Source organism: Lycorma delicatula, chromosome 8 (genome assembly GCF_047948215.1).
Source record: "Lycorma delicatula isolate Av1 chromosome 8, ASM4794821v1, whole genome shotgun sequence".
In the NCBI taxonomy this organism is placed as follows: Eukaryota; Metazoa; Arthropoda; class Insecta; order Hemiptera; family Fulgoridae; genus Lycorma; species Lycorma delicatula.
Genome location: NC_134462.1, coordinates 65551768 through 65565866, shown reverse-complemented (window position 1 = coordinate 65565866; position 14099 = coordinate 65551768). Strand labels below are relative to the sequence as shown.

Below are 14099 nucleotides of genomic sequence, written 5' to 3'. Positions count from 1 at the left end.
AGAATCCTGTGATCATCAATCATATGCTTTTCTTTGTCATCATTCCTAATAATAATGCTATAATTTAATTTGTTTCTTTCAATAGATTTATTGACAGGTTTAGAAAAGACACTGACTGGTACTTTTAAATCGATTAAAAGTTTTGCAATACTTTTACAGAAAATAGTTTTCATACGTGAAACATAGTTTTAAAAAGATACTGACTTATCTAACTTTAACCACATGAGTTTAATGAAATACGAATCAAGTTATTGTGCCCTTTTTAGTTTGTTGCTCCCAACTTCTAATTGGTTGTATTTAGACTTTAAAGTATCATTTACCTAACAGATAAAACTTTTATGAATCGATGAAAAAAATAAAATAAATGGATATTTCTATATGAAGTTAGAGGTAATGCAGTTTGTTGGTTTTATCCTTTTTCTAGGCTTCTACTACTCAGTTTTTGTTAGTTGATACTAATCATATCAGTTGGTATCCAATGTGAAAGTAATGTTGTTGTTTACCAATCTGAGATACAGTTATACCTGTACTGTTTTATAGGTCCAGATATACTTTAGAGTTGAATACTTTATGAGACATTCATTTTATTAAGTTCAGTTACCAGAACAAGCAAAGTGATCAACTTTCTATATAACTAGAAAGTATTCAGTGTGGAGTTTATATAAGAATTAATTATAAAGTTGTGATTGCAGCAACACAAATGAAAGAAAAAAATCAGTTAGTAAAGTAATAAGTACGATTTGATAAATATCACAATTGATTAATATCATATTAATCAATAAGTATTTATTGATGGAATATGGGGAAGGCGTTTTATACTCGGTTTTTGCTCATTTTTAATATTGTATTTTTCCTTGAATAATTTTATTAATAATTTATTGTGTAAGGGTTTTATTCAGTTTAACTGGAGTTAAATGAAAGTCAGAATATAGGAAGATTAATATTATAATAATAAAGATTTCTGGTTTTAAGAATTAATATTTTGTTTTATTTTAATCCAAATTGATTTGAATATAGATTAATTAGTTACACCTGACGGTGCAGTTTCATTATTTATACAAAAAGGTATTAAAAAAAAAAACAAAAAAACAGTAAAATGAGAGGTACAGGATATTAAAGAGTTGTTTCATATTTTTCTCATACATCTTTTTTTTTCATTTCAACTGGGTAATGCTGAAATGCAAACATCTCTCGCCTGTTTGATTTAAATTGAAAACTGGGTTGGAACAAATATTCTGCTTTATACTTCTCATCTCTTTTTCTGAATCGTATTATTAATCCTTCTTTTAATGTTTTTATATGAATATAGGTATTTGAGTGTACATGTGTATATGTTATTGATGTTTAATTCCAAATTTTGCTAGTATATATATGTATATATATATCAAAGATTAAGGTATTTATTTTTATTTATTATTAAAAAAGAATAAAACACTTATATTATTTATGATATTTAACTCACATTTTCATGTAATAAATAACTGCTATAAAAAATAACTCACAAATTCTAAAAAAAAATGTCTAAAAAGTTAAAAAAAATGTTTTATATTAATAATTACAGTTTTTATCAGATTTTAATAAGAGTATTTTATTATTGTAAAAAACACAACACATTGTAAATCTATCTTTCTTTCTTTCTTTTTCCTGTTTAGCCTCCGGTAATTACCTTTCAGATGATACTTCAGAGGATGATATGTATGAGTCTAAATGAAGTGTAGTCTTGTGCAGTCTCAGTTTGACCACTCTTGATATGTGTGGTTAATTGAAACCCAACCACCAATGAACACCGGTATCCACAATCTAGATTGTAAATCTATTTGTAAATTTTTAATTCATCGCATGTGTTGTTTTCATGACAAGGGAGTTGGGAAAATTTTGACTACGGTATCAAGTACGATTATAATTAAAAGAATTAAAACTCCAAATCTTTTATGTAGGCTTGAAGTTTTTTATTATTATTGTTATTTCAATACTAACATCTAGGAAATATATTGTTCTGTTATCTATTTCAAAAGTAAATTTTAAATCATTATATTGTATCTTCGGTATACAGGAAACAAATTAGCGAATAAAACAATAATTCATAGAAAATCAAATCATCCTTGGTCTCATAAAATTAACATCTATACAAACTTGATTAATAGAGCTATCCATTATACACAAAATAATTAAGAGAAATTAAACACAGAAATAAATACTATAAAACAAATTGCAATTCAAAATGGATGTAATACTTTGTTAATTGATAATATATATAAAAAACAAATATCAAAACTTAATAGTACAATAACTTTAAGACCAATACATAACACAGAAAGTTGATAATATTTACTTAAAATATTGATACACCAATAGTATTGTTGAAAAAATAACCAAAGTTTATGACAAGGATAAATTTAAACCTGCATATAAAACTAACAGTCACATAATAAAATATTTAAAAAACAATAATAATACTGATTTATAAAATTTATGTGGGGTTTATAAGATAAAATGTAATGATTGTGAGGATATTTATGTAGGTAAAACAATAGATCATTTAAAGCCAAATTTCAAGAACATTTTAGGTATAAAAATAAAAAATTGGGCTTTTCTAATGTTACGGATCATCTTATAAATAATAAACATTTTATTTATGATGTTATACTAATCTAGAAATATTGGAAGTTAAAAAAAATAATTAAAAGTTTAGATATTTTGGAAAAATATTATATTTATAAATATAAGTAAAGTTTCAACTTTTAATCAACCTACAGTCAGATTTTGAGGGAGATATACTCATAAAGGCTGCAATAGATAGCAGCAACTTCATAGATAATACATGAAATTTTCATTTATTCAAATAGCACTATTAGTATTTGGCTAGCCACATACAGGTTAAAATATGTTTTTCTTTTATTTTTAGTTAATGACTTCATATGCTTTTGCATATGTATATATATACTTTTAATCTTTTAATATGTAATTGTATACAAATTTTATATACAACTGATAATGCAGGAACCCACAAAAGTACTATTGTAAAAATTACAAAGAAATAAAAATTAAGGTAAGAATTTTCTTATTTCTGTGGGTGGATTAAGTTAAGCCATATATATATTGTAATCCACTCTTCAACCATTATATATGATGAGTTATAAACATTTTGGATTTTTTGCTTGAAGAAAATGCCACCTGCCATTTACCATTTATTAATAGATAAAAAGTGGTTTTCTTGAACTTAGAAAAGATTTTTTTAAACATTTTTTATATTTTTCACTTTCACATTTTTATAGTTGTAGATGAAAATATTTACAAAATAATCTATCAGTTTTTAATTATTTATTTTCAATTAAGTAGTATTTTACTATGGTTGCTAAAATTAATTGTGTATATATTCTCTTGTTCTGTTACAGACGAGTATGATTAGTTTAGAAGCTTTACCAAAGATTATAGACACAAGTCAGCTTACCTCAGATTTGGAAGGAACATTACACTATGATCATGCTCAATGGATTGATATGAGACTGGTTTGTAAATTTGTGATCTTTTGTACATTGTACAATACTGTATTATATGATCTATACCATAATTCAAAAAAATTATAACTTTTAAATACAAATTTTTATTTTGTTTAAGTTAATTATTGAATAAATCTCTCTCTCTCTCTCTATATATATATATATATATATAAAAGAACATGTCCCAAGTGACTGATTGATCGATGCTCCGCAAAAACTACTGAAGATAAATTGATGAATATTTGTCTATATGTTTTTCTTATGGTATAAGTGCATATTAAGAAATGATTTTTTTTTAATTCAGAGTTTAAAGGGTTAAAATGTAGTAAAAATGAAATCTACTATTTTTTTAATTTCTTGGTAACAAATGAAGATATTAACTTCAATTTTGGTGTGTCATATCTCAATCTGAATATCTAAAAGTAATTTCAAGATTTTTGAAATTACAAGTGTAAAGGGCCACAATGGATTTTGATTTTTTTTTTAAACTGGCATTTTTTTAAATTTATTGGTAACTAATGAAGATATCAACTTGAATTTTGGGGTGTGTAATTTTCATGTAAATATCTAAAAACCAATTTCTAAATTTTTCTTATAGATTATTTTTGTATAGAGAATTTTTTTTACCTGTTTTTTGTTAATTTTCTGAAATTTACAACGAAGTTCTTATATGAAAAAATATTTTATTTTGTAAACATTTGTACATGTAAATAATGTAATATAATTAAAACAGATAAAATATGTTAAATTAAAAACGTTTCATATAAAAAATTGTTATTTTTTGTTATAATTTTAGTAGACTATATCACAGCAGGGTAATTGTAAATGAAAATAATTTAAATTTTTCTTCATTTATAAAACTTATATACACTAAAAACATAAGTTTAATAATGTGATGTCAACAATGTTTCCTTATTATCAGAATTGTTCCATGAGGTTCCTCTTTCTGTGCGTCAGCCTACACACCACCTTTTCAGATCCATTTAACCATTTCAGATGCATATTTTTTGTATTTTGAGATCCTGTTTTATCTATTGTGTGTTTTGTGTCATAAAAGAAAGGTATTAGAGATAAATTTGATTTATCTTATCAAATTTGTATTATATAGCAGCATGGGAAGGAAATCAATTTTTCGAACCAGTACTTCTGCAGTCTTTGACAAACAGATGTTAATCTTCTCAGTAAATTGTTATTTTATTTAATATAGATTTTTTAATAAACTTTACAATCTATTAAGGAAATATTTAAAGATCTGACTATTTCTTAAACCAGTCCAAAAGCATTTTATAAACAGTGGTATATCGTAATTATTTTATTTAGATGTATTTGAATTCATATTTATTCAATGACTTAACCTGTTAAGTACCTAATAACCAACAAAATACACCAGAGATTGGTATAAAAATAATATCACCTATATTGACATGTGTATTAAAATACAGTAGGCCTATTCAAATTTTGAAAGTATATGTTTGGAGTGTCGCTTTATATGGAAGTGAAACTTGGACAATCGGAGTATCTGAGAAGAAAAGATTAGAAGCTTTTGAAATGTGGTGCTATAGGAGAATGTTAAAAATCAGATGGGTGGATAAAGTGACATATGAAGAGGTGTTGAAGATGGATGAAGAAAGATGGATTTGGAAAAATCTAGTTAAAAGAAGAGACAGACTTATAGGCCACATACTAAGGCATCCTGGAATAGTCGCTTTAATATTGGAAGGACAGGTAGAAGGAAAAAATTGTGTAGGCAGGCCACATTTCAGCGTTCAAGTCCTAGTAAAGCCAGATATTTTTACATGGATTTGAATACTAGATCGTGGATACCGGTGTTCTTTGGTGGTTGGGTTTCAATTAACCACACATCTCAGGAATGGTCGAACTGAGAATGTACAAGACTACACTTCATTTACACTCATACATATCATCCTCATTCATCCTCTGAAGAATTATCTAAACGGTAGTTACCGGAGGCTAAACAGGAAAAAGAAAGAAAGGCAGGCCACGTTTGGAATATGTAAAACAAATTGTTAGGGATGTAGGATGTAGAGGGTATACTGAAATGAAACAACTAGCACTAGATAGGCAATCTTGGAGAGCTGCATCAAACCAGTCAAATGACTGAAAATAAAAATAAATTCAAATTTTGTTTTTATTTTTTTTTAATTAATAGAGTAAGGTGTAGTCATATACATTTATGAGCATGAAGAATCCAAGCCAATATAATTTTGCTGAGTAAATATTTTCATTTAAAATGTTTAAACATGCTAGAGTAATATACAGTATTTTTTCTCTCCTATGATCAAACAAAAATAAGGGCTGTAAATTAACCAGTTATAAATAAGTATGATAAATGCAAGTCCTGTTTGAAGTAAAATTTCCAAAAAAAAATCTGCAAAAAATAAATCATTTAATTATTTAAAAAATTTTGTAATATTAAGTGAAACAAATTTTTGGAAGATTTAATTCGTGGAAAGGCAGTGTAATAAACTAAGAAAGGAAAGAAAAGAAAGAAACTCTTTCACAACATTAAGAATGTTAACAACATAAATAATTATGTTGTAGAGAAATTTTTTATTTATTTTTGATACTTAAGTGTTTAAGGAAGTGTTAAAACTCAGCTTTAAGTTGTATTCTTCAACTTTGTGCAAAAACATGATTGATAACCATAGTGATTTTACTATGTTTAATGATAAAATTTAAACTATTCAGCATCTAATTATCTCATATTTTTAAACAATTTATAAGAAAAACTTGTACCGAGTTAAAAGTATAATAAGTATTAATTTTTTCTTACAAAATAAGTTAAAACTAATGTCAATTTTTAAATTATGTTTTACCACTTTTACTTATAATCTATGACATTTAAAATCAGGTTCTTTTAGTTTGTTGAAAAAAACAAATTATACTATGATTCGGTTTCTACCATCATGTTTGTTTGGGTCAGTTATATGCTATATTGTCAAAAGTAGGTTTATTTCCATGGTGTCATGTTCAGAACTTACGATGTGGTGAGCAGCCATAATAAATTACATTGTGTTCAAAGCAACCATGTTAATTAAATGGTGATTATATAGAAAAAAGAGGTACAGTTATTATATTTAACTATAACTTTTAGAGTATTGAAGAATGTTTCAAAAGCAGCTGTTTTTCATATTACTCACAGAAAATTTATTGTTTTATCTTGGCTTGTGCCTCTGTCCATAATTGAGAATATGAATCGTTCAGGAGCTTTAAAATTGCTTCAGGAAAACTGATCCAGGAAAGATGATTCTATTGAATTTTGATCAGCACCAAAACACTACCTTTCTTGGGACAACACCTTAAATGATCATGATTTGAAAAAAATAGTACAAAAGTCTTTCCAATTCCTTCTTGTAGATAAGTTAGACTGAAATTTGTCCCCTTCTCTCTTCCTTTTTTAGTGTTATGGCATCAATTACTATGATTATTAGCCATGTTTTTTGTAACTTTATCCTTTTCCTCATCTTGTTATGTTAAAGAGGTGGTTGTGGAACCAGTGCATCTGGATTGTCTGGCATAGACAGATGAGTTATAGATACAGTAGTTTTATAGGTAGTAATTTCCATTTCATTTTCAGTTCCCCAGTCATCACAGAGCCACATATTTTAGAACACTTTCGAATGCCAAACTGTCAAAATAAACAGGCTGCAGTCTACCTTAAAGTTAAAAAACAAAGGGGAAGAAACACTGTCTTCCCCTGCCTACTTGGATTATGCTAAAGTTAGGATATTCAGATAGCTGATTGATCAACAGTGGTTAGCAAACTGGCCTCCTGTTTATCTGAAGCAGGGGCCAAAGCACTGTGTTAGTATACCCTCGTATGGATTCTACCCCATCATGTCAAGTTTCCCTCAAACATTAGGCTCCCCCTTTCTATTGATACAGATCACTGCACACAACAAATGCACAGGAAAGTTCAGTTTGGAGATGAAATTTGATTATGATCTTGCACACCTAGTGACCAGGATTGGTCCAAAATGGATTTATTGACCAGAGCTCTGTTAGACAGCTTGGATTTGAGTAATATTTTAATAGAAACCTGTTGTCTGCTCGGATGTGGATTGTAGATAGAATTGATTCAGACATAGATTTAGATTTACTTGGGTGAATCTTCATAGAATTTTGTGAAATCTTCATTTCTGCCTCATTTATCTCATAAGTATGTTACTGGAAAATACAATTTGTGACATATATTCATATTTAGTTAATATTTTGCTTTTTTTCTTTCACTAGTCTCTCTTTTTTTGAAGAGAATAAATAAAAATCAAAACTTAAAAATATGAATAAATAAACATTATAAGAAAGGCATAACTTATTCTGGGGTATGGTTGCTCAGAATATGACATGATTTTTGCTTGGTTGTTCTGAGCATTTAACGAAACCCCTTCATATATTAAATATTCTAAAGTAGTTTCCACCGAGACCCGGCTGCCAGATGGGTTTCTGGGAATGACATAGTTGGGCCTGGTTCCCTTCCCTGGCGGTTAGAGGCTGAGACGATTTAAGACCAAGGCCTGGTCCCTGGGTGGGAACAACATATTCAGGCCTGGTTACCCCCTCCTGGGGATTGGATGCAGGCAAAAAGAGAAAAAAATCCAACCAGGGGCTGAACTACTGGTGGGTGGGGAGGGCCCCCTTAGAGTTTAAGGATGCTTCCCTGGGCCGAATTTTACTTAACTGTATGTCCGGCTCAGGGGAATAGGGGGTAAAAAAAAGAAAAAAGAAAAAAGTTTTCATTTGTCAGAAATAAAAGTAGAGAGTAAATTGTAAATATATCAATTTTCTCACTTAATTGTTTGTGTAGAAACATACACAGTTATGAAAAATTATATGTGTTTCAGTGGGCTTAACTTGAATGAACTAGTTTTATTAACATGATTTAAATTAGCAAGTTTTTATAATATTATAAGTTGATCAGTGAAATAAACTGAATGCCATTTTCATTCCTTGTGAATATCATTATTTTATTTTATTTTTCAGGCTCTTGAAGATCTAATGTGGCAGGCTGCTGATCTTTTAGACAGATTAGATGACCTACAGGAAGATCTCAGTAGAAATGATCTTGGCGAGGATGTTGTTGGTGCAAAACATAGTTTAGATTTACATGCTGATATGAAGAAAAAGATTATGAAAGCACCTGTTCAAGATATCGATCTTATGGGACAACGCTTACTACAAAGGTATAAAAAAGCAAATGCACTTGTAGATTATTGTGTTTATATAATTAAGGTTAATTTTCCAAATGTTTTATACCCATCGTACTCAGGTGTGACTTTATTTTAATTTTTATTATTTCATAAATATTTTTTTGGAAACTACACATTAAAACAGTTTAAGATGGATAGGTGTCAAAACACCCTGTGAAAGGACCATTGCATCTGTCAAGTGGGTATCATCAATCAAAAATTAAAATAAGTTAAGAAAAATAATAATTATTAATTAATATCTGATCGATGAAGTTGTGGAGTTCAAGAGTACTTTCCTAAATTGAGTATTTTGATACCTATTCTAAATTTATTGTTTTTTTTTTTAAATTATTTAAAAATATTATAGTTAGTTGTTAATATTATTTTATATATCCCATAGTCATTTTAAAATTGTTAAAATAATTAAATTTTACATAGAATAATTCGGAAAAAATCAGGTAACATTTATAACAAAAGAAAATGCAGAATATTTTTTTCTTATTTCTAATAACTTATTATATATATATAATATATTATAATAATATTATATGACATATAATATTATAATTATATATTATTATAATATTATATATATATATATATATATATATATATATATATATATATATATATATATATATATAAAATATAACTGAAAATTAAAATTTGTAATTTTTAGTTCAATTTTCTCCTTTCATTCAGTTTTTTAATCACTCCTGAAACTTCTATGATTAAAATTTAGTTCATACAACAAACGGTAAGAATTTATCATAACTTTTAAATAAAAATTATAAATAGCTTTATCTAATGGTTTATATATATACCAAATCAATGATTTTTTTTTAATTAGCATGTAAAAAGAAAATTAAAAAAATGTTAAAAAAAAATAACTTTTTTTTTTCTTTGGTTCCATTACATAAAACCCCTGTAGTGAAATGGTTGTTGTGGAATTATTATTACCAGTTATTTATTATATATTATAAAATATGGTTTTATAAAAAGCAAATATTTTGATTTATATTTGTCATTATGGAAAAAATGAATAAGTATACACAAAGAGATTATCATTATTGCATATGGAACTGCAGTTTTCTTATTAGTATGTCCAGATAGTTCTAGGCCTGAAGGGAAACACAAAAATTTCAGAATTTTTATTTTTTAACATTAACATTGCAAGACTTCCAACTTTTTAACTTTCTCAGTATAATGCAATTTGAAAAACTCTGCAAGATAAGCAGTTGTCTCAGCTTAGACCTCATCATTTAAAGTGAGTCTTCATCCAGCCACAACAACTGGAGACGTGTTCAGGTACATTATCGTGATGAGAGGGCACTTTCTTTTTGGTCAGATGTGGATGTTTAGCATGAATAACTAAATATCCACATCTGACCAAACACATCATCTAAACATCCACATCTGGACCCTTCAGTTGGTAAATAGAAAATAGAAAGCTTTTCCATGCTCAAAACATTATGTAAAATGTTGTGGAAACAGCTTATTGAGTTGTTGGTGATGTCAGCAAACTCGTATACCTTCAGTTGTCGATCATTTAATATGGCATTGTAGATCTTTTGAAATAATTTTATCTTTTGTAGCCGCTTTTGGGTGCCATGAGTGTTCATTGTCTTGAATGGATATATAATCATGTTTAAATTCAGCATTCTTTTGTATGTCCATCAGGGTTAAATCATTAAAATTAAGTACTTAATAACAGCTTGAACTTCATTTATATCCATTTTTTTAAATTTAAAAACTTGTTTACTTTACTCAATTGCCACTAACAAGCAATCAAACACAATGTCTGAATCTTCACAGCCTGCCTCTAAAGGATCATACTTGACAAATATCATATTCATTTGGTTATATTTTTGCCATTTCTTGAGTTAGGAACTTCCCGAATGACCAGTGTGTTTATTGGAGTATCTCCCACAGATTTGGGAGTATCCCCAAAACTTTAATGTATTCAATTCTAAATTTACTCATTTCAGTAATAAATTTACTATTAAACTGTAATATTTGTTTTTATGTATACTTAAAATCTATCATTTTCCTTATAATAATTTATCAGGACACACTTATATTTAATTGTGATGGTAGTTATTGACTATACTGCTTATTGTACTAGTCAGTCAGTCTGTACTGTACTAGTCAGTCAGTAATCATTCCCCAGTGTGTGTTTATGATGAATATAAATATATCATTGTTGAGTATGTCTTTTTAGTGATTTTTGTCTATGTTATCAAGATAATAGCATGTCAATGTACATAATATTATTAATGATCAAGCAGTAATCTAATATTTTTATGATTAAGAATAGTGATTGGAGCTTACAAGATTAAGGTTATCTTAAGGTGTACAATTATTTAAATTTGTGTTATTCATTTCAGATTATCTGGTGATAGTAATAATGGTTATGATAGTGGATACTCAGGAAGAGATTCAGAAGCAAGTTCTGGAATATCAAATCCAGATTTACAAGCTTCTGTACCACAAATATTACATAGTCTTGAATCAATTCGTACCTCAAAAAATCATTTACTTCAATTATGGCATCACAAAAAATTGAAATTGGACCAATGTTTTCAGCTAAGACTTTTTGAACAAGATTGTGAAAAAGTAAGAATTAAATTACATGATTAAATATTCTTGAATTGTTTTAAGTAGTTGAATATACCAGTTTTTTTTTATGCAACTGTTACAAGACATTATTTTTATTAATGGTTTATTTTAATCATCATTTATTTCTTCTAGAGGACTGAAAGGTGTGGTACCTTTGAGATTATAAAAATTTTCTAAGGAAAAGTATTTAAAATTAAAGTAGTTATACATTTAAATAATAGTTTTGTATTTTGTTAAATATTATAACTGCAATGAGTACAGCGACCTGACATTATACAGAAATCTGTTATAAAAATGACACTTTTGCTCAAGAACTACAAGATCTGATACCAGTAATATTAGGAAAAATTTGATGTAATTTTGTTTCCTCTTGCTTTCCTCTGTTATAGTACTTATTCTTTAGAAAAAAGGACTGCAAATTTGTTTAGTGCAATGATGATGTTCTTTGCTTAATTGTTCTAATAATTAACCAAACATAGTGCTACTAATTGAATTATCCATCATTTTTTTTAGTATGAGTTTTTTCTGTAGCCTAGAAGGCAACTTAATATCAAAATTCCAGTAAGATATTTCCTTCAAATACATTTCCATTTATATTTGCTTTAATTTTTTCCATTATATTTATTTACAAGACATTTCCATCTAATAAATTAAGAAAACTATTTCTGGCAAAGGGAAATCCTAGTTAAGGTTTTAAAAAATATTTCCTATAGATTTGTTTAAAATTCTATCTTCTTCATTTTTGGAACTCTTATGGTATTTTTCTAAAGTGATCCTTAATTATAAATAATAAAAATCATTATACCAAAGAGGTGAAAGGGGTGGAGTTGTCCCATTAAAAATTGAAAATGAACATTTCTTGGGTGGGAATCATGTTTCAGATAAAATTTTATTTCATTTCTCCTTGTGTATTTCAGTTCAGTATTTTGGGCCCGTAATACGTAAATCATAATTTTAAGAATATTAAAAAAGCAGGAATGGATGAATGAATTAATTGAAATTGATTTATAAAATTAAATTACTATAAATTTTTGTAAGGTTTGCAGTAAAATAGCAAGATTTTTTTTATAATAAAATTTACAGCAAATATTTGTCTCATAAGTACTTTTATAAAAAATAACTTATATATAAAAAAGAATAACATGAGTTTATCAGATAAGGTATTGATTTTATTTTTCATCCAATTATAACCACTAGTATTTTGTTCAATCTTGATAATTTAAAATGAATAGAAGCCAGTCAGGTGGCAGTATTATATCTGATTAATACAGAATGCATTAAAAAAAAAGAAAAAAAAGAGTATATATTCATTTAACATTTTGTTGTTTATATATGTAACTAATATTATTTTAAAGCAAAGTACCTGAATAATTACAAATGACTAACTAGTTGTATCCTAGAGCATTTATAAATTTACCATAGTTGTTGGACATTTTAAAAATATATTTTAAATTTAATATATCACAGAAAATATTTTTCTATTTTTTTGTTTGATCTGTGTTATTTAGTTTCATAATAATTAGTAATTAAATTAATATATATATTTCTTAGATTAATATTATTATATCACTGAACGATTGTCAAATCAGCAATATTAAATGAAGGCAAGCGTAACACTAAAACTAGATAGAGATCATTCTAACTCTTCTATTTTAATTATATACATACATTTTAATGCATTGATTTAACAGAACTATGTTTACTGATATTTCTCAATCAGTTAATGGAAAGTAGACTGAATCTGATGGGAAATCTCATATATTAAAGTATCCAGAGATAGAAGTGTACTTTACATAAATAAAACTGTACTCACATAAAAATGTTTTTGATGTACCTGGAACCAGAGACATGTGTGATAAATGATAAAATATTAAATTCCAAGTAGATTATTAATAAATATTATTCATATATTATTATATAATTACATATTTTTACAGCTATAGGACTTCAGCTCAGTCACTTTAAAGATTTGGATGACTAGAGTCATTCATCTCTCATATCTGATGTATTTTTTCTCTTTGAGAAATGAACAGATCCCTACCAAAGAAGGCAAATCATTTGTTTGTAGTAGGATTTCACTTGTGTGTGTATATATATATTTTTAAATAAATATGATCTTTATTAAACAATTTTATTTTTTCATATTTGAATTTATTAAATTTAACAGTTTTTATTCTTTTATTTTAAACTTTTATCTGTCATGGAACAGGTTATTTATCTGGTTATATCTAATGTTCATCATTTGTTGTTTTTTACATTATTTATTGTTTCCAAAGACCGTATTAAATATAATCGATGATTTATGACAATTGGCCTGTTGACAGTTAATTAAATAATGAGAAATGCTTTTATTATTATTTTACTGCAGTAATGTTAATATATTTTTAAATTTTATTTAACAAACTGCAATGTAATCTATTCTATTACTTGAAGCTGTTTTTAAACTATATATATTTATATTTTTTGTTAATTTCAGATGTTTGACTGGATTTGCCATAACCGTGATGTCTTCCTAATGAATTATGTTGAAATTGGTCATTCTTATCAATTAGCCAAAGAATTACAAGAAGAGCATAATCATTTTACTATGAGCTCAATGGTAAATGTTAATATTGTTATTACTCTGCTGTTTACATTGTAAGTTTAGATGTTACAATGTTACTGAATATTATTTAGTGCCACCAGATTAGTGATACTAAAAAGCAAAAGGTACACTTTCTATACCTTTTGCTTTTTATTTTATTTTTTTGCAGAGTACTATGATTAGATGACA

The 14099-nt window shown here is 26.9% G+C and overlaps 1 protein-coding gene across 11 annotated transcripts in view; it reads left to right on the top strand.

Annotated features, from left to right (window-relative positions):
- Positions 1-14099, top strand: part of trio (trio Rho guanine nucleotide exchange factor) — a 1562448-nt gene that overhangs the window by 750787 nt on the left and 797562 nt on the right. For all 11 annotated transcript variants that reach the window (XM_075373360.1, XM_075373356.1, XM_075373361.1 and 8 more), the window contains 4 exons: positions 3396-3509; positions 8502-8701; positions 11095-11323; positions 13803-13925. In XM_075373360.1, the coding sequence (XP_075229475.1) occupies positions 3396-3509; positions 8502-8701; positions 11095-11323; positions 13803-13925 (666 nt within the window). The remainder of the gene's footprint in view (positions 1-3395; positions 3510-8501; positions 8702-11094; positions 11324-13802; positions 13926-14099) is intronic.